General features: G+C 41.9%; 1 protein-coding gene across 5 annotated transcripts in view; it reads left to right on the top strand.

Moving 5' to 3' along the window:
* Nucleotides 1-8,463, top strand: part of gas2a (growth arrest-specific 2a) — a 271,414-nt gene extending 262,951 nt beyond the window's left edge. For all 5 annotated transcript variants that reach the window (XM_086008134.1, XM_086008135.1, XM_086008138.1 and 2 more), the window contains one exon: nt 2,230-8,463. In XM_086008134.1, the coding sequence (XP_085864260.1) occupies nt 2,230-2,478 (249 nt within the window). In that variant the 3' untranslated portion in view covers nt 2,479-8,463. The remainder of the gene's footprint in view (nt 1-2,229) is intronic.
* Nucleotides 8,464-21,974: the final 13,511 nt, after the last annotated feature.

The following is a 21,974-nucleotide window of genomic DNA, read 5'->3' as shown; positions in this document are numbered from 1 at the left end:
ATGCTGGAAATCTGAAATATAAACAGAAAATGCTGGAAATACGCAGCAGGTCAGGCAGTATCTGTGGCGAGAGGAACATAGTTAATGTTTCAGGTCTGACGAAAGGTCATCGACCTGAAACATTAACTCTGTTTCTCGCTCCACACATGCTGCCTGACCTGCTGAGTATTTCCAGCATTTTCTGTCTATATTCCGTTATAAAATACTCTTTGATTCCTCATTGTTTCTTTAATATGAAGCTACTATTGATTTCCATAGCTGCTGGTTGTTTCCACACTCATATTGTTGGATTAGGTTAACTTGGAAAGGGTAACATGGAAAGGGTAATATTAAGAAGAGTACATTTGTTTAAAGGAATTCAAATTAAATTACCAAAATAAGGTGGACCAGCAGTACATTAGCACTCACTTCACAAATTGTTGAATTGAGATCCAATGATGGTCGATACTGAAAACAGTTTGCTAGAATGTGTGCGCAATTTATTTGATCAGGTTACAGACACATCATTACATGGAATATTTGTGCTGAAAGTTAGCAGCCCGGCTTGGTCCCTCAATACAATCTGCTGAAAACAAAATTGCTCGCGTGTACAAACTTTGTTGTTTAACTATTTTCTAGTGTTTGCAAATTTTAGTTTAGCCACCATGCTTCAATTAAGAATTTTAGCTTGCACATTTATATTCTAATGGCCCAGAAATTCAGGTCTCCACGGGTGAGTACGCACTGGGCACTCACCCGTAAGCCCAATGGAAGTGCCAGTTTCCTGCATGCACTGCGCATGCACGGCAAACCGGCACTTCCGTTCCCCTGAAAGAAGGGGTTCAGAGTTCGAACGTGTGCGCAGGAGAGGCTGCGCGTGCGCATCGAACTTATGTTTTTTTTGCAGGTTTTCCCGGGAGGGTAAGTCTCCAGAAGTTACACATCTAAAAAGCAGGTGTAAGGCCTGCTTTTAACAAGGTAAGTGGTGAATTAATTAAAATTAATACATTTTTTCCACAGGTTTATTATTTTTAAATACTTTAAAGCAGGGTAAGTTTATTTTTAGCCCCATTAGAAATATTTTTTTCAAAATTTTAAATTATTTTTTAAAATAGTTATTTCATGTAATTTATAGTTTATTTAAAAAATGTGATGTTTTTAAAAAAATTATTTGAAGATTTAGTGATGTTTTGGGACCCGTAGTATTTATAAGTTATGAATGGGCATTCCCTGCTCCAATTGGCTCCCCATGGCCCACGTGATCCCAGGGGACACATCCAACTAACTGCGCCCCTGGGATACGCAAGCACTGCGTGCCGGCAGTTGGAGGAGGCCCAGGATCGGAATCCCTCGCGGGCCCACAGCTCAACGGCCGGCGCGCTAGTTAAGTGCAGGTCGGGGGCTTGCACCCGCGGGAAGCCTCCAACTCGAATTTCTGGGCCAATATATTTTTTAAGGTGTTGCGCTGTCTTGTAAGTTTAATGGATCAGTCATTAAATATGTATGCATTGATAATTTCTTAAGACATGGAGCAGATACAACTTCAATGCAGTATTAAATATTAATATTCAAAACCTTCCCTTGTATTTTTATTGTGCTATTTCTACTAAAATGTATGACACATATGCAAGAAGTCCATTGGGTTCCCAAATGCTTCTCGTGATGCAACGTAATAAAATAAACAGCAAATTACATAATGCAGGAAAGGCTGAATACTGGGTATCTAACAGGACTAATCAATATTAAAATTCTGCAGTTTTATTTGTAATATTAGGCAGCCAAGTTGTGTGGAATATAAAAGACTTTTCATTTGACAAGTTAAAAATTGCTTTGTAGCGATCTTGAACAAGCTTAACTGGATATACTATTAATAGAAATCAAATATTTCTTATATTCGAGGGCTGGTATTGGCAGTTCATTCTGCTTTAGCCTCCCTCGTATCAGCTACACTGGCATAACCTAATATGAAATCAATAAATACAGCTTATGGTCGTGGGTGTACAAAGCAGCTGCCTGTAAAATTTTTAATCCGTACCATAGTGTTGATTACTCAGAAAAATTAGCAAGGATATTTGTGCATTTATTACTTAATTCTTAATTTATGCTCATTATGTTTGCCTCTCAGCTTTCCGCATGCCTAAATAAGAATTAGTCATGGCTTTTTAATCTTTATTGAGTTCTCTTCTGTTGTACAACCCATGCTACAACCTTCCATTGATTTTATTGTTAAGTAGTTATTTTGCATTGCAGATGCTGCACAACAAACATGTGATGGTGCGTGTAGGAGGGGGATGGGAGACGTTTGAAGGCTACCTGCTGAAGCATGACCCCTGCCGGATGTTGCAGATTTCCAGAGTGGATGGCAAGACCTCTCCAGTCCCTAACAAGTCCCCAACGATCAAAGATCTGAGCCCTGATAGTTACCTTGTGGTAGCTGCCCATTATAGGGGCAGAAGAGAGAGTGCAAATAATAATAGTGGTAACTGGGGAACAAAGTGATTGTCCAGTATTTACTATGCAACTGTGCCCACTCGATTATTTTGAGTAGTGATCCAATATTCCAAAAACCTGTACCGTAGCTACTTCAGCCTTTTCAAACCAAGCAGGCCAAGAATAATCCAACCCAATCACCTTAAGGTCTCTTTGGGCTTTTTGTACAAGTTTTAGTGAAAACTAAAAGGGGCCAAAAAATGCAGACTATTACCAACTAAGGCAAAATGTAATGGCAGTACTGTAAATGGACTTTAGAGAAAGTGATTGGGATAATAATGCTTACAACAAATTGGTGCAAGACTTCACTGATTTAAGTCTCACCTTAGGAAAATTCCTTGATTGGAGAGTGGTAACATTGTAGCAGTGCCTATTTTGATTACAGATGTTCTACATGTCGCTTAGCTATCACATATCCTGCTTCTCTTGTATCCTTGCTGTTCACTGGCTTAGTGTTAAACACAATAGTGGTGGTGCACCTGTACCAGTGACAATACACCAAACAGGAAGGGCTAAGTACTCTGTAACTCGTAGGAGTATAGTGGTCTGAATATTTACAAATTGCCAAGGAGCCTGAACTGCACCACCTCTGATCTGTTATCCATATGAATATACCACTTTAGAGTTTGGGCTGCCTCCCAATTTTGAGCATTCCAAACTCTCAATAATTGACTGACCTTTTCAGCCGAGCAGCTGAACTTGAATCTTGGCACCATTTATCTCAGTCTGTCTGGTGGTTATAACAGTACCCTAATACTTTGATACGATTTCTTCTTCTTCCCATCTATTCAATAGTAAAATCACAAACATTCTGTGCAATGCAAACTCGTCCCCATTTCTCCCAACATCATGCTGCTTTGAAAGTGACAGCAGTGCAGAAGGGACTATTTGCAACCAATCGGAACAACAATTAAAAGATGATGGGTGCCTCTAAATGTTTTTGGTAGCTCATATTCTTACCAGAATTTATTTAAACAAACATTCTCAAATCAATGCCACTATAGTTGCATAGCTGTTAATCCAAAGATTTATTTATACAGAAAGATTGTTTTAAATTTACCACTACTTGGCTATGAAGCCAGGGTACGGTAGGAACAAAAGCTGCAATACTTTCCCCTAGACATTGAATTATTGCTTTATGAGCCTCTGCTTTTTCCATTTCCTACGTGTACACCAAACACCAGAAAAAAATGACCAATGTGCCTATATCGCTGCCCAGATTTGTTGCTACATTTAAAATGATTAAGAGTATCAAATCTCTCTCCCCAAATGCACGCACGCACACACACACACACACACACACACACGTTTCATCTAATTCACCATGTGTTCAGTTTAAGAAAATGGAGGCTTTCCTTTACTCTTAATGAGACACATACATATTTAAACATTCTAATTATACTGCCGTAGAGGAATAGCAGCAAATCATTAGATGCATAACCATTTCTGTGCATTAAATAAAGGATTACCTGTATTTTCCTCATCAATAACCTAGACTCCTGAACAAGTCAAACTTACACAGCAGGTGTCCTGAATATAGTGCAGACTACCAATGCTGCTGGCTGAACAGCAGTTGCTAACACAGTATCACTCTATCCTTCAGAGATTTAATTTCATTTAAATTGCATGCATTAACTGTCTCATGCAGAATGGAATTAATCCAATTATAAAATGCTTTCCTTTCACAAGTTACAGTAATTACAACCCCTTCTCAAGCCCGTGTGCAACAATGCAACAGATATATAAAACCAAATGTAGGTTCTTTGGTGTTTAACATGTAAAAAACCCCACTGTAATTAGATTTAAAAATCTTTGACTTAATTATTCACAAGATACTTGCATTGCCCCCCTTCCCAAACCACGATTGTTGCCACATCCCAAAATAAATCAAAAGCAAAATACGTACTGCGGATGCTGAAAATCATGAACAAAAACAAAATGCTGGAAAGCATTCAGCAGGTCAGGCAGCATCTGTGGAAATAAATCACTTTAAATGGTAGTTTGCTCCATTCTAGAGTTACTATATGATTGTAAAGTCCACAGATGTTTCAACATGGCAGCATTCAATGAGATGATTTAAGATATACACTGGTTTTGTTTACTCAAATTATCTAAATTCACAATATTTATAATGGCAGACAAAGCATTTCAGTTAGGGTTTAATGATAGGAGTAAGCGGCCATTCATCTGACTTCACCGTGGAAGAGAGAGACAAAATACAGATATTTTTCTCTGGACCAATTATACGATTGCGTTTGATACTGAATAGTTACAATTCCATATCTATAAACAACTGTGAATTCCCAGCTACTGTGTATATGGGATACAAGACTGGAGAACGTCCTGTCAAATGGACTGATAGATACTGCACAACAGTGGGCTAATAAAACATTATTCGAAGATAAGTACTAGGCTGCAGTGAGCTAAAAAGCATAATAACCAGCGAGAAACTATGGTTAAAATAAAATAATTAGCATCTACATGTTTGTTTTACCTTTGCCAAACTGGCAAAATTGATTACAGTGCACACTGTTCAGCCCTACAAGTTGACAATCTAATCCCAAACATCACACAGCTCCAAGTACTATACAAGAGCATATAAGTTTTATAGCAAAATATTCTTTAAAATTGTGGCATAAAATGTCAGTGTTTAATATTCAATTATAAAGACAGGCTAAACAGAATTTAATAAAATTGTTACTTTGCTTTTATAGTGCAGCAACAGTTCATGACCACTATGTGTCATCATCCAAAATACCAATATACTGTGATAGGAATACCTAGAGGCAGTAGAAGAGCACTGCAGGAACTTTTCCACAGGTCTCAATGATTTTTGATGGTTGCACATATTCACACACATGCGCACACACACTCACACACGGAGGAAGCAAATAACCATTTTATTCATCGACACAAGGGATACGGTAGATTTTTTTTTTATAAACAAATTTCATTTATTTTGACTGACCAAAGCACAGAATAAAAATTAAAGTAAAATCAGTAAAAGCATGTTAGTTATCAATTCATTTTGATTTTACGTGTTTGACATTTGTTTTCCCCACTGAGACATATCCCAACATACTTTCCCACTGACAGATAGCTGGTGTCATGTGGGATTCGCTCCAGAACTCCTTTCTATATGCTATTTCATATTAATGCAGTTTTGTAATAAAAAATATTAATTCAAAGATTAGCCTAATTAAGACATTCCCAAATCAGTTCTCAGCAGATCCATCACCACAGCACAAACCTGGCTGTAAATTGTCACAAACTATTAAATCTCAAAGAAGCCATAAAGCCAGCTGGTGGGTAACTGATAGAGGACTGGAGTTCTTTCTGCTTGAGGCCGGTGTAGTATAAATGAAGCTCTGAACTGCACCCAAGTTATAGCTGGCCTTGGAGTCCTCTATAGATAGCAGATCCCCAGCAGCCTGTGTGCCATTGAAGGACATAAAGTTTCCTTTGCTCTCAAAAATCCTCGATAGTACACCATAAATACTTTGATATCTCCATTACAGTTGATGGGCAACACAGCAGTCCTATTTTCCTCTCAGAGACTAACTGAATGTAAAAGGTTGCATTAATGGACATAAGGGTTGGAGTACACAAGAACAGGAATAGGCCATTCGGCCCCTCAGGCCTATTTGAGTAGTTAGTGTGTAAAACATGTCTCGCTTATGTTTCCAAGCCAATTTTACATTCCTACTATGCAACTTAACACATTATATTTGGCATTGCCCTCTCCTGTTACAAATGGATTCAGTTTCAACACAATATATTGATAGATGTTTAAACACCAATGTTCATTTTTGTTAAAGGCAACCAAGTTTTGTACTTGCCCTATAAAGGGTTTAAACTGTAAATATCTTCTCTGCATTCCCAGCCATGGGTGTATTGTAAGGTAATAACGTACAACATAGTTAGACGTTGTTAGATAGGGCTATGAACTGTTGGTCCAATTTACTCATTTTAATAATACTGATAATCCCTCAGTTCCTATAGCAGATTCTTGTATGCCTAAGCAGGTTTGTTTTAAAGCTGTACATCTTAGACCTTTGCTATATACCTGTATTGTAAATAATGCATCTATGCAACCTCCCACCTGTCATCACTTGTTCGAAAGGGTCAGGAGTTTTCTGCTTTGCAATAAATTGTACAGAGCTGTGTCATATTATTTTCTATAAATACAAAGGTAAAATATTGTGTATAATTTTAAACTTTGCTAAACGCCATGCAGTACTGCTTATAAAAGCTGCCTAGATGTGTGTATAGCATTTTAAGAATAATCTATCTAAATGGCATTGTTTAAAAAGTATTTTAAAATGTAGGTAGTAAGACATGTAATAGCAATGCACTAAACACTGACAATCATAGTAGTTACATTTATTATGCCAAAGAGGCCTATCTGACAGGTGGCGAGCAAACACCTTTGACATGCTGAGTTGATGCCTGAAAACTTTCTGGTGTTGAGACAGTCTTGGTGTTCATACCCACTAACTGCCTGATAACAGTTTCATAATGAAGCCTCCCTTCAATAATAAAGGGATTACCCAGCATCAGAAATAAGTGCTACATTACTGACTAGAGAACCAAAGGACTGGAGGATAGCAAATCTGACTCCCCTCTTTAAAAAGGGAAACAGGGACAAACCAGGAAATTATAGACCAGTTATTCTCACTTCAGTTGTTGCTAATAGACGAATATGGGTTGAAATACTAAACATGGATTTTGTATTTAGAGGCAGGCAAGGAGGTAATGTTGAACTGTGGCTGCAGTTGGAGTACTGTGTACAGTTTTGGACACTCCAGTATAGAAGATTATAAAAGCAATGGAAAAGGTGTACAATAGATTCAAGAGTTGTGAATAGATAAATAGTGATAGATTATTTCCACTGGCCCGCAAGATACAGTAAGAGGGCACACATTTAAGAGCATGACAAAAAGAATTGAAGGGGATGTTTAGACAAAAATCTAACCACTGTAGCTGGTTAGGATTGCCAATTCTTTACCACAAACTGGTGTTTAAGTGGAATCCATAAATTCTTAGAAAGAGAATTCGGTGCTTGAAAAAGAATATTAAAACTAGTATGGGGAATAAGGAGAGTGCAACTAAACTCGGTGGATCATTTGGAGAAAAACATTAGCCACATGGCCCATTTCTGTGCTTTAATATTCCATGATTCAATGATTCTATTGGAATTTATAAAATGCAATCAGTGTTTCTACTGTAAGATTTGATCTGAAGTATCTTGAATGATCATACATGCTATTTTTCAGGACATATGTCCCTAACATCTTTAAAACCGCTATATATTTCAAGAGACCATTCAAAGTTAGCATGTCACGTGAAATTTAGGTACTTCCACAGACAATACTTTGAAGAGAAACCTAAAGTTGTTGTACTGTATTTTACTATAAATTCTAATAGAGTAATGGAATACCGAGACAAGATAGTTAGAGTAAAAATGAATGTGCAGTGCTCCAGCCATATGCCAGTTCTGGCATTTCTAGTCAGCAAGTAACTAGAGCATCCTGGGAGTCAACTTCTACTCTCCAATCATTTGCTGAGAGAGGACAAATATGCAAATTACTTTAAAGAATGATATGTCATAGACTGGCAAGTTAATGCAGCCTAAGTGCTCATCAAATTGCATTTTAGCAGTTTTATTTTTATGTATTAGTGTTGTGAAAGAAATTAATGAATGTGCATGCTAGGCAGACTTTATAACCTCAATGTCAAACAATAGCCTTATCATAGCGGGGAGGGGTTGGGAAGGAGGAAGGATGCTCAGCTTTGGAAGAGTCAAGTGTCTTATACATGTCATGATGAAACAAAACATGGATTATGTTTTTTGCAATTCAAAAGATGTAACATGTTAATGCAGAGGTCAAAAGTTCCAACTACTTTACAGGGGATATTACTGGACACTTAACTATTTTCCCTCATGTTGCTAGAATGCTTTATCTTAGAACGCTAATAAAATGTTCTTCAGTACTTGGTTTATATGTGGTTTGAAAATGCATAGCAGAGTGAATTACCAGCTCTATCTGAAAACGAAAACATCACAATGTTAATACTGCCCCCAAGTGGCAAACCTGTCAAACTGTATCTACACAAATGTCTTCCTTCTGATTTAACTGTTAAATTAACTTAACGGTAACAAAAATCAACACGTGAACACATTAATCCCGTGATTAAATGAGCAGTCTCTAATCAACAAGGGTGGCACATCATAGCTTGGGTACAGGTCTTCAAAAATGATTGTTGTCCGCATATAATCACAACACTTCACATTGCAATCAATTCTGGTAAATTTCTGCAAAGTGCTGCATTTTGTAGAATAAGAGAAGAAAAATGGAAGAACTTCAAGTTAACTATATCCTTGCAATTTAAAATGCCCAAAACAGCACCGTATAGTTACTTGAGTTGTTTGGAACAATCTGAACTCATACATGATTAGCAAGGCTAGTTACAAATTTAAAAAATGTTTTACATTAAGTATAAAAGTTACAATTTGATCCTTTGAATGTGCTGGTATGATTTTGTGCCAACATATGTTAATTTGATTTAGGGATCATTGAACAAATATTTTAGTTTCCTATATTTCAGCACTGTTAATTTTGAATATTTGACCTTTTCAATGTACTGATAATTACCCTACTAAACTTCTATCAGTACATTTTTAAAGATCAACAATATACCTGTAGAAAATAGGTAATTTTACAACTGGATTAAAATAGAGTACTGCAGTGTATGAAGCAGTACATTTTATGCTAAAGCATTACAAGAAGACACTGTCGTACGTTTTTACCCCTTTATAATCATAAATGTCAATATCACAATGTAACAATTCCCTCCTGCCTATTCATCTGCCCTCTCAAGTCCCCCAGGAACTGTGTTGCCAAAATCTTCTCCCCTCCCTCCCTTAGTCCCCTGCACTGAGCAACTCCATCACCCTCAGTGTTTTCAATCTTCACCTAAAATCCCACTTCAGCTGATTTCTGCACCTTCCTGTTCTAACTTTTGCCCCCCGCCGCCCACAACTCCTCCAACGACACCCTGGCCACCAGCTTGACCTAACCAGCACACAAGGTCTTGCCAGTTCCAAGATTTTGATCGCTGCCGAGACCATCTGTAATCACTTCCTCGTCTCCCTCAAGACCTACAACCCCCTGCCCATATTCAGTTCCATTACCAAATCCTTATGGAAACACAATACCCCCCAAATCCCTCATTGATACCAAATGTTCTCTAGTTCAGGGGTTCTCAACCGCGGGTCCATGACCCCCTGGGGGTCCGCGAGATGGTTTCAAGAGGTCCGCCAAATCTTCAGATTCTTTATAAAATTATTTCACGTTGATTTCCTATTCCTTTATATTCGATGATCGCTGGGGGTATTACTGTCGATGGTGCGGTTCCCTAGAACCGATTATCTTGCTGTGGACAGACGTGTGGTTTAAAGGATTGACAACGCCGCCACCCCCGCCCCTCCACCCTGTCAAGCACGAAGGTCTCAGACAGATTTCAGTGTGTGTAAATAGAAGAAACGAAGAGGTCGGTTTGTGCAGGGGCAGCCTGCTGCCCGGGTGGGCGAAGGACGCGATGCTGCCTTTCAGAATCCCGTGGCGCTGAGAGACAGAATGTCGCTCTTGTAACCGGCTGATTAAATAAAATGATTAATTCCTGACTGTCAGAACTATGCAAAGGGAATCGCCGAGCATCTTGTACTCTGACACCTGCTGTAACAATTGTTTATGTGTGTGTTTTTGTAACATATTTCATTTTAATTCTACACAGTAGCCTAATGCCCATGAAGTCAGCTCGTGTGATGCGGTAGAGGGCTGCCTGGCTTTATATAGGATTGCAATGTCAGGAGTATTGATTTCGTGGGGACAGCTTGACAGACATTGAAGCGAGCTCTATTTGACCTCTCTCTGGAGATGCAGCCGATGTAAAACTACGTATCATCTGAAATAATGGCAGCACATTTCCTGATCTTATGAACGTTGTTGATTCTTGGTTAAATAAACGACAGGCTGAAAACATTAAACTATAATTTGCTGCTTTAAAGCCTCGAACCGCCTCCACAAATGGTCTGTCCTACTGTTTCCAGGCACGAGAAGTGGAAGCACAATTTATCATTGTGAGATTACCGCAAAGCGTGGAGATTTAAATATTCATCCAATTGAGAAAGAAGATTTGATACTCGTACAGTAGTTATTGACCATTTTAAAGTTGTAGGTTATTAATACACATAATGTGCCCAGTTTATCTCAATAACACTGGTGCAGTTAAGTTTACAAAGACAAATGAATGTATTAAAGGCATTAGCTGCTTGCTTGCCATATTTTCAGTAAATAAACACAACCATTAAGAATCCTGCCAAACATGTTAACATAATCTTTTGCTTCGAACAGATTTTTAAGAAACACTTGTGAATTTTAGGAATTTGAAACCATTCAGATAATAAATATGGTTAAATGACTGTTGCAGATCAATTAATCCTCCCCAGTGTGCACATCCTGACCGTAACGTGCCAGAATTCATCAAATCTTCGCATAAATTATTTGGAAATAAACTGTATCTAAAAATAAAGTCAATTGCTTCGATCTAATGTTGCTGGAGATTTTGGTGGCTGGCATGGGGAATGCTCCAGAACTATCACTAAATAATGCCAATATTCTGGTGGTGTTTCTGGGTCACACATTTCAATTTTATTGAGCTATCTGGTGGGGTTTCTGTGCATTTGTACTAACATCATACACCTGCTCCTTATAAATGGATTCATGATAGTGTTCCATGAAGTACTGAGGGGAACTTTCTTCCAGGTGAACTGTTTGAAGGGTTGTACCATTTGTACTCAGATGGTACAATAGTGATGGGTTGCCTTTCATTGAATCATCGAGCACAGAAGGAGGCCAATCGGGTCTGTGCCGGCTCTGTTTAATGGTGTAACTCATTTTTATACAGAAAAAATGCTTGTGTTACAGGGGGTGTGGGGCATTTTCATAACGCGGGTGAGGGGCCTCAGAAGCAAAAGGGTTGAGAACCCCATCTCTATTTCTCCACCTGCCACAATATTGGTGCCACTGTTGATTGCTCAACATCTTCTCTACTTCTGTCTTTCCACCTCCATTTAACATCGCCCGATTCTGCCCTGCCTCAGCTCATTTGCTGCTGAAACCCACATCCATGCCTTTGTTACCTCTAGACTTGACTATTCCAACGCACTCCTGGCCAGCCTCCCATCTTCCACCCTACATAAACTTGAGCTCATGTTGCCCGTGTCCTAACTCTCACCAAGTCCCATTCACCCATCGCCCCTGTGCCCGCTGACCTACATTGGCTCCCCGTTCGGCAATGCTTCAATTTTAAAATTCTTGTCCTTGTTTTCAAATCCCTCCATGGCCTTGCCCCTCCCTAACCCACGACCATGAAGATCTCCTCCAATTCTGCCCTATTGAGCATCCCTGATTTTAATCGCTCCACCATTGGTGGCCATGTCTTCAGCTGCCTAGGCCCCAAGGTCTGGAATTCCCCCCCTCTCCATCGCTCTTCCTTTAAGATGCTGCTTAAAACCTACCTCTTTGCTGTTCTAATATTTCTTTATGTGACTCGATGTCAAATTTTGCTTGATAACACTCCTGTGAAACACCTTGGGGCATTTTACTATGTTAAAGCTGCTATATAAATGCAAGTTGTGTCTTTGATGCTATTATCTTAAAAAAGCCCCTAATGGTCTTCCAACTCACCATTCCCCTTGTTAAATTCCCACATTTGTACCCTCAAATTAGAACAGCAAAGACTTAAACACACCTGGCACTCAACTGGCCTGGTTGTACAACCTTAAGCATTACCACTTCTCTCTCTCTCCTATGCCCCACATCCTCCTGTTCCAGGATCAGCCTGTGGGTAAGGATAACCCAACTGCTGCAATTCGCTTCCTTTGCTCCCAGGCCAACTTGAAGATGCTCATAGATGTTTTCAGCTAAGAGATTGAGACTATCCACTCGGCTGTCTCATTGTCCTTTCCTGCTTCCAACCACGCCACCCTCCCTTTCATTGATCGGTACTTTGTTGTCCCCTATCTTCTGCTATGATAACCACCTTCTGCACCCTTGATCCCTAACTCGTGATTACACAAATTCCCCAAAATGAGGTGCCAACCTGGTGAAGCTACAACACAGGACTACATGCATACTAAACAGTGGAAGCAGCATGCTATAGACAGAGCTAAGTGATCCCACAATCAATGGATCAGATCAAAGCTCTGCAGTCCTGCCACATCCAGTCATGAATGGTGGTGGACAATTAAACAACAGGGAGAGGAGGCTGCATGCACACCCCCATCCTCAATGATGGCAGAGCCCAGCATGCAAGTGCAAAAGACAAGTGAGAAGCGTTGGCAACCATTTTCAGCCGGAAGTGCTGAGTGGATGATCCATTTCGGCCTCCTCCTGAGGTCCGCACCATCACAGAAGTTAGTCTTCAGCCAACTTGATTCACTCCACATCTTATCAAGAAACTGCTCAGTGCACTGGATACAGAAAAGGCAATGTGCCCTGACAACATTCCGACTGTAGTGCAGAACACTTGTGCTTCAGAACTAGCCACGGCTCGTGCCAAGCTGTTCCAGTACAGCTACAACACTGGTATCTACCTGCCAAAGTGGAGAAGTACCCAGGTACGTCCTGTCTACAAAAAGCAGGACAAATCCAATCCAGCCAATTACCACCCCATCAGCCTACTTACAATCATCAGCAAAGTGATGGAAGGTGTCATCGACAGTGCAATTAAGTGGCACTTACTCACCAATTACTTGCTCACCAATGCTCAGTTTGGGTTCCGCCAGGACCAATCGCCTCCAGACCTTGTTACAGCCTTGGTCCAAACATTGACAAAAGAGTTGGAATTCTAGAGATGAGGTGAGAGTGATTGCCCTTGACATCAAGGTAGCATTTGACAGAGAGTGGCATCAAGGAGCCCCATTAAAATTGAAGTCAATGGGAATCAGGGGGAAAACTCTCCACTGGCTGGAGTCATACCTAGCACAAAGGAAGATGCTTCTGGTTATTGGAGGCCAATCATCTCAGCCTCAGGACATCACTGCAGGAGTTCCTCAGGGCAGTGTCCTGGGCTCAACCATCTTCAGCTACTTCAATGACCTTCCTCATCATAAGGTCATAAGTGGGGATGCTCGCTGATGTTCAGTTCCATTCGCAACTCCTCAGGTAATGAAGCAGGCCGTGCCCGCATACAGCAGCACCTGGAAAACATTCAGACTTGGGCTGCTAAATGCTCGGCAATGACCATTTCCAACAAGAGAGAATCTAGCCACCTTCCCTTGACATTCAACAGCATTATCATTGCCAAATCCTCCACCATCAACCTCCTGGGGGTCACCATTGATCTGAAACTTAACTGGATCAACCACATAAATACCAGATCAGAGGCTGGGTATTCTCTGGTGAGTGACTCACCTGACTCTCCAAGGCCTTTCCACCATCTATAAGGCACAAGTCAGGAGTGTGACGGAATACTCTCCGCTTGGCTGGATGAGTGCAGCTCCAACAACATACAAGAAACTAATGGGACTAAAAGCTGACAAATCCCTTGGACCTGATAGACTACATCCTAGGGTTCTAAAAGAGGTGGCTGCAAAGATAGTGGATGCATTGGTTGTGATCTTCCAAAATTCCCTAGATTCTAGAAGGGTCCCAATGGATTGGAAGGTAGCAAATATGACCCCACTGTCAAGAAAGGAGGGAGAGAATACAGAGAACTACAGGCCAGTTAGCCTGACATCAGTCATAGGGAAAATGCTGTAATCCATTATTAAGGAAGTGGTAACAGGGCACTTCGAATTATGATTAGGCAGAGTCAACATGGTTTTATGAAAGGGAAATCATTTTTAACAAATTTCTTAAGAGTTTTTTGAGGATGGAACTAGCAGGATAGATAATAGGGGAACCGGTAGATGTCGTATATTTGGATTTCTAAAAGGCATTCAATAAGTGTGGTGTATGTGCCTTTAAGAGCCCCCTGTGTACTGTAATGCCGGTAATGGCCACTCAGGCTATATAAGCCTGTATAGTGTCTTGTATCTGTTAGTTCACCTCCAGACTTTGTTCAGTAAACACCTGTGAAACCAACTCCTGCATTCTGTGTCTCCATTAACACACGGATACAACAGTGGCGACGAATTGGAAACGGACTTAACTGCAATTCAGCAGCACCTCAAGGAGATCGAAGAAAAACAAGAAAGAAAAAAAAAAAGTGGTTTCACCAGCTAGCCGAGCTGGTGGCAGGTACTTCAATAATCCTTCCTGGGCGGCGGGCTGGGGCTCCATCGGCTGGCTCTGCAGCGGGGCCGAGCAGCGAAGGCGGAGGCAAACAGAGACAGAGGGGGGGAGCACTCGGGAGACGGCCGACGCTGCAAAGCAGGTCGGCGTTCGGACCAAGCAGAGGGAGGGAAAAGTCCCAGAGAGTCCGGCGGGAACGAGTCTCCACCTATTGAAAAAAAAACCTATGTAAATAAAAACCGCGGAGAACAGCGTTGTCAGCAGCAGCAGCGGCGGGAAACGCCATTTTTTTCTGCAGGGAAGAAAGGAAAGCGCGGGAGGTGCCATTTTTTTTCCAGGATGCCTAAGGCTGGCAATATTAATGCTTTCGATAGCGATATAGAGGATTGGACCACATATGTGGAAAGAGTGGAGGTATATTGCACAGCAAATGAAATAGAAGATGATAAAAAGGCATCAGTACTTCTAAATCTAATGGGCGCAAGGACATACGGGCTGTTACGAAACTTAATCACTCCAGCCAAACCAAAGGACAAGAATTTTAAGGAGATTGTTGATACCCTACAGGAGCACATAAACCCAACACCGCTGCTGATAGCGGAACGATTCAAATTCCTCAAGAGGAATCAGCACAAGAATGAAAGTAACGCTGATTACCTCACCGAATTAAGGAAGCTGTCAAAGCACTGCCAATTCGGAGCAGGACTGGCAGATTCTCTTCGAGACAAATTCGTCTGCGGTCTCCTAAGTGAAGGAACACAGAAAAGGCTACTTTCTGAGAAAGATTTGACACTGGGCAAGGCTTTCAGTATGGCTGTATCATACGAAGCAGCCGCAAGAGGAGCTGCAGAGATACAGCAAAAGCCACAGGACTTCGGCACCCATGAAATGACACAGGGTTGAGAGAGATGTTATCGCTGCGGCAGATCCACCCATGACCAGAGGGACTGCTGGTTCAAGGACAAAGCATGCAGGCAATGCGGAAAGATTGGACACATTGCACGTGTATGCCGATCTGGACACAAAAAATCCACGGACAGGAAAAAAATCAATAAGGAAAAGTACAGAAAGGTACAAATGATGATGGACAGTAGCTCCGAAGACCAGAAGAGCGATAGTGACTCCGGAAACAAGTGACTAAGCTGTCTCAAATTACATAATGTAATTGCCAAAGAAGATTACCAGACCATTTGGGTTACCCTCACGATAGCGGGGTCCCCAGTTAAAATGGAGCTAGATACAGGATCAGCTCTGACCGTCATAAATCGACGGGATTACGAGCGGCTATTTCCGCATATACCTTTGAAAGACACATCCATTATCTTGAAAACATATACGGGGCAGAAAGTATACCCCAAAGGGAAAATAAAGGTGCCTGTTGTATACAACGGCAAGGAAATACAGAAGTTGTATTTATACGTTCTGCAAGATGGTGGTCCACCGCTGTTGGGACGTGAATGGATCAGGAAGATACGTTTAGACTGGCACTCCATTCAGGCACTGACGGTGACCAGTAAGAAAAAAAATGATGATGACATCATACCTGAACGATTAAAAGACATCTTGGCCAACGCCAAGGAAGTGTTTCAACAGGAACTAGGAACCTTGAAAGGCGTCACCGCCTCAATAAAAGTGGAAGATGCGGCAATTCCCAAGTTTTTTAAGGCAAGGCCGGTGCCATATGCAATTCATCCAGCAGTCGAGGCAGAGCTGGAGAATTTGGAAAAAGCAGGCGTATTATCCAAGATAGATTGGAGCGAGTGGGCAACACCCATCATCCCGGTCATGAAGAAAATGTTCAATAATGATAAATCTGAAGAACAGAGAAAAATTCGCATCTGTGGGGACTTCAAGGTGACTGTAAACCCGGTCATTCACACAATACAGTATCCTCTTCCAAGGATAGAAGATATTTTCGCCTCACTATCCGGGGGGAAACGTTTCACCAAAATTGACTTGGCACAGGCATATCTACAGATGGAGGTTGAAGAGGCCTCTAAAAAGTATCTCACGATAAATACACACAAAGGCCTGTACCAGTACAATCGACTGGTTTTCGGAGTAGCATCAGCTCCAGCTATCTGGCAAAGAGCTATGGAGCAAGTCCTCCAAGGGATTCCGGGGACTCAATGCTACCTAGACGACATCCTTGTAACAGGAGAAAACGACAACGAGCACCTTGCCAATTTGGAGCAGGTGCTCACTAGGCTGAGAGAACGGGGCCTACGAGCAAATCACCCCAAGTGCGAATTTTTCCAGAAACAAATATCATATTGTGGCCACATAATTAACGAGGAAGGGTTACATAAGTCACCTGAAAAAATTGAAGCGGTCATAAAAGCCCCAGCACCTGAAAATGTCTCACAATTAAGGTCGTTCCTGGGATTGATAAATTACTATCATAAATTTTTACCGAACTTGTCAACTCTTCTGCACCCTCTTAATGAACTGCTACAAACGGGAGTAATTTGGAAATGGAGCGAAGACTGTAAACGTGCCTTCCATAAATGCAAAGGCTTGATCACGTCCAAGAAAGTTTTGGCTCATTACAACCCATCACTGCCAATCAGACTGGCGTGCGAGGCATCCCCTTACGGCGTAGGAGCGGTATTATCGCATAGATTCCCTGATGGCTCGGAGCGGCCGATAGCTTTTGCGTCACGCTCATTGAACTCAGCTGAGCGTAACTATGCCCAGATCGACAAGGAAGCACTCAGCCTGGTATGGGGAGTGAAGAAATTCAACCATTACCTACACGGACAAAAATTTACCTTGTTGACTGACCATCAACCCCTCGTCTCCATATTCAACCCTAAAAAGGGTGTTCCCATTATGACAGCGGAAAGGCTACAGAGGTGGTCCCTTTTCCTAGGGGCACACCAATATGACATAGAATACAAAGGATCAAAACAGCATGGGAATGCTGATGGTTTATCGCGCCTACCGTTGCCAACGGTAGAAGAGGCACCTACAGTGGACCCAGTGGAGATGCTCCACTCAACCATAGTGGAATGTCTACCAGTAACAAATTCTGCCATTGAAAAGGAAACGAGAAATGACCCGACTCTCACAAGTCTATGATTTAACGGTGACGGGATGGCCAGCACATGGCGAACCACTGTTGCCAGCATTCTCGCAAAGAAGAGAACAACTGTCAGTGTGCCGAGGAACTTTGATGTGTGGATCCAGAGTGGTGATTCCACCCAAACTCCAGGATAAAGTGCTAAAGGAGCTTCACGAGGGGCATCTGGGTGGAGTGAAAATGAAGAACCTAGCCAGAGCGTTTGTGTGGTGGCCAGGTATCGATGGAGACATCGAAGAAATGACCAAGGGCTGTCTAGGATGCCAGAAGGTCCAAAACGCCCCACCACAAGCCCCTCTACATCCATGGGAGTGGCCCTCATCTCCATGGCAAAGGGTACACATCGACTTTGCTGGTCCATTTATGGACTCAATGTTCTTAATCGTGGTTGATGCACACTCCAAGTGGCCGGAGGTAATAAAGATGTCCTCCACCACCACGGAAAAAACCATCACAATATTAAGGACCATATTTGCCAGGAATGGGCTGCCTGAACAGATCTGTTCTGATAATGGACCGCAATTTGTGTCCGAAGAATTCAGGAAGTTTTTAAAAAACAATGGGGTTAAGCACTACACGTCCGCCCCATACCATCCCGCCACCAATGGATTGGCTGAAAGGTTTGTCCAGACCTTCAAGAAGGCCATAAAGGCCATGGGTAATGAAGACATAAATCTACAACATAAGGTAGATAACTTCTTGTTTGCATACAGGAATGCAACACATGTGGTTACAAACCAAACTCCCGCCATGATGTTTTTCAATAGAAGCCTAAGATGCCGGCTGGATTTGATCAAACCAAACATCAGAAGGGACATGGAGAACCGGCAATTTCAAAGCATGAATGAAAGGCCAACTAGAACCTTCCAGATAGGTCAACAAGTTTTGGCCCGGGACTACCGTACCGAGAAATGGCAGCCTGGAACTATTTGCACACGAATAGGACCACTGATGTATACCGTGGACATTGGAGAAAGCATAAGGCGCCATGCTGACCAGATCATAGAGTCATCCGAAAAGGGACAACCTACACCACAACTCTATATGCCTAATGATGAAGCAGATACCCATAGTATCTACCTCTGATCCGGTGATACTGGAACCAGATGAACCCGACACTGGCATTCAAGCCGAATCAACCTTGCCAAAAGAACCTACTACACCACCAAGGCGTTATCCGGACCGAGTCAGGAAGCCTCCAGAGAGACTGACTTATAATTGATTAACTGCAGCAAATGTGTAATTATTGTTCTTGTAATGTGTTGATTAATGATTACTTAAAATGTTATGTACTGGTTGTCTAAAAGGGGAGGAATTGTGGTGTATGTGCCTTTAAGAGCCCCCTGTGTACTGTAATGCCAGTAATGGCCACTCGGGCTATATAAGCCTGTATAGTGTCTTGTATCTGTTAGTTCACCTCCAGACTTTGTTCAGTAAACACCTGTGAAACCAACTCCTGCATTCCGTGTCTCCATTAACACACGGATACAACAATAAGGTGCCACATAAAAGGTTGCTATGCAAGATAAGGGCTCATGGGGTTTGGGGTAATATATTAGCATGGATAGAGGATTGGTTAACGGACAGAAGAGAGTAGGGATAAACTGGTAATTTTCCAGTTGGCAGGCTGTAACTAGCAGGGTACTGCAAGGATCAGTGTTGGGGCCTCAGCTATTCACAATCTATATTAATGTGTTAGATGAAGGGACCGAGTGCAATGTATCCAAGTTTGCTGACGCTACAAAGCTAGGTGGGAAAGTAATGTGAGGAGGACACAAGGTGCCTGCAAAGAGATATAGACAGGTTAAGTGAGTGGGCAATAAGGTGGCAGATGGAGCTTATTGTGGGGAAATGTGAGGTTATTCACTTTGGTAGGAAGAGTAGAAAATTTTTTTTTTTTAATGGTGAGAAACTATTAAATGCTGGCGTTGAGAGATTTAGGTGTCCTCGTAAAGGAATAAGAGAGTTAGCGTGCAGGTACAGCAAGCAATTAGGAAGGCAAACGGCATGTTGGCCTTTATTGCAAGGGGGTTGAAATACAAGAGTAAGGAAGTCTTACTGCAATTGTACAGGGCTTTGGTGAGACCACACCTGCAGTACTGTGCACAGTTTTGGTTTCCTTATCCGAGAAAGGATATGTATGCCTTAGAGGCAGTGCAACAAAAGTTCACTAGATTGAGCCCTGGGATGAAAGGGTTGTCCTATGAGGAAAGATTGAGCCTATACTCTCTGGAGTTTAGAAGCATGTGAGGTGATCTCATTGAAACATAAGATTCTGAGGGGGATCGACAGGGTAAATGCTGAGAGGTTGTTTCCCCTGGCTGGAGAGTCTAGAACTAGGGGAATAATCTCAGGATAAGGTGTCGGCCATTTAAGACTACGAGGAGGAGGAATTTCTTCATTCAGAGGATGTGAATCCTTGGAATTCTCTACCCGAAAGGGCTGTGGATGCTGAATTGTTGAGTATATGCAAAGCCGAGATAGATTTTTGGACTCTAGGGAAATCAAGGGATATGGGGATCGAGCAGGAAAGTGGAGTTGAGGTTGAAGATCAACCATGATCTTATTGAACAGCAGAGCAGGCTCGAAGGGCCGTATGGCCTACTCCTGCTCTTAATTCTTACGTTTAGATGCTCGACGCCATCCAGGACAAAGCAGCCCGCTTGATTGGCACCCCATCACCTTAAACATTCACTCCCACCACCACCGGCGTACCGTGGCTGCAGTGTGCACCATCTACAAGATGCACTGCAGCAACTCGCCAAGGCTTCTTCGGCAGCACCTCCCAACCCCACGACCTCTTCCACGTAGAAGGACAAGGGTAGCAGGCGCATGGGAACACCGCCACTTCCAAGTTACACACCACCCTGACTAGGAAATATATCGCCGTTCCTTCATCGTCACTGGGAGTACCTTCAGCACACAGACTGCAGCAGTTCAAGAAGGCAGCTCACCCCTACCTTCTTAAGGGCAATTAGGGATGGGCAATAAATGCTGGCCTTGCCAGTAACACCCAGATCCCATGAATGAATTAAAAAAAAAACTTTCCTTAGTTCAGTGCTCATGGTATAACTGGATGAATTTTTTTTACCTATCTGGTCTAGAAGACATTTTTGGTTTCATTTATATTATATTACTGATATAAAGTCAGATTCTGGTTATAAAGGATTAATCTGCAGGGTTTCAGCATACTTTTCCGCTCGACAGTAAAAAGCCAGTAGGTACTGAAAAATGGGTGGTTAGAAAGTTAATGTGCTATCGCAGGGGACATGAACTAGCCATTAAAAAGGATTACTCATACATACGACAATAGAAGTCATTGAGCAGATTTGAATAGCAGTTTGTGCGTTAATTCTGAATGTGCCCAGCAGGGGGCTTAGATAAACAATACTGTTGTTGTTGTGAGCACTCAAGGCAAATGGTTTCTTGTTCATGGTGATAACTCAGCGAACCAATCAACGGATGGAAGAGTCAGAAGTCTTTGTCCCTCTGAAGTAAGGCCCAGGCACAGAGTGCCCTGAACAGCTAGAGACAGCCTCCCTCACTAGCTGAAAGAGAAAGCTATGAGACTCAACAGCACATAGCCTGCAAGTGTAAAGATCAGTGCTAGCTCAGGGACTACGAACGTGTAAACAGAGTTTAGCTCATTAACATGGCAGAATGACATTTTCTTTTCTTTAGTACAAGAAGCAATATGTAGATATCTTTCAAAAGACGACTGCTTTTTGTTTCATATTGGTTCACAAATTGACCTCGTCTCAAAGTGTTTTTCAGTCCATCTTCTGAAACGCTAACAAATCTGACATGTGCAAAATTGTAGTATCCAGTACACAGGAGTCTTACAGTTACAATTCCTGGATGACGCCACCATTTAACTAGATAGTAAAGGTCAGTTTACGGGAGTGAACAGTGACTTAGAATGAGATAAACACTACCAGAGAACCATAAATTCAGACCAATGGCCCCTTTTCCTCAGACACTGCCCTTCAAAAATGCTATCATCACAAACTGCCCAAGAAAGCTGGTCATGTTTCAGCATTTCTGACAAGATGTGTTAAAAAGTTTACTATCGAGTTAAACTCCCAAGGGGTTAAATGCAAAGGACAGCAAGGCTTGGGGGG

The sequence above is a fragment of the Somniosus microcephalus genome, chromosome 15, assembly GCF_052327205.1.
Source record: "Somniosus microcephalus isolate GS21.2 chromosome 15, FLI_Smic_1.0, whole genome shotgun sequence".
NCBI lineage: Eukaryota > Metazoa > Chordata > Chondrichthyes > Squaliformes > Somniosidae > Somniosus > Somniosus microcephalus.
This window is presented reverse-complemented; position numbering and strand designations above follow the sequence as displayed.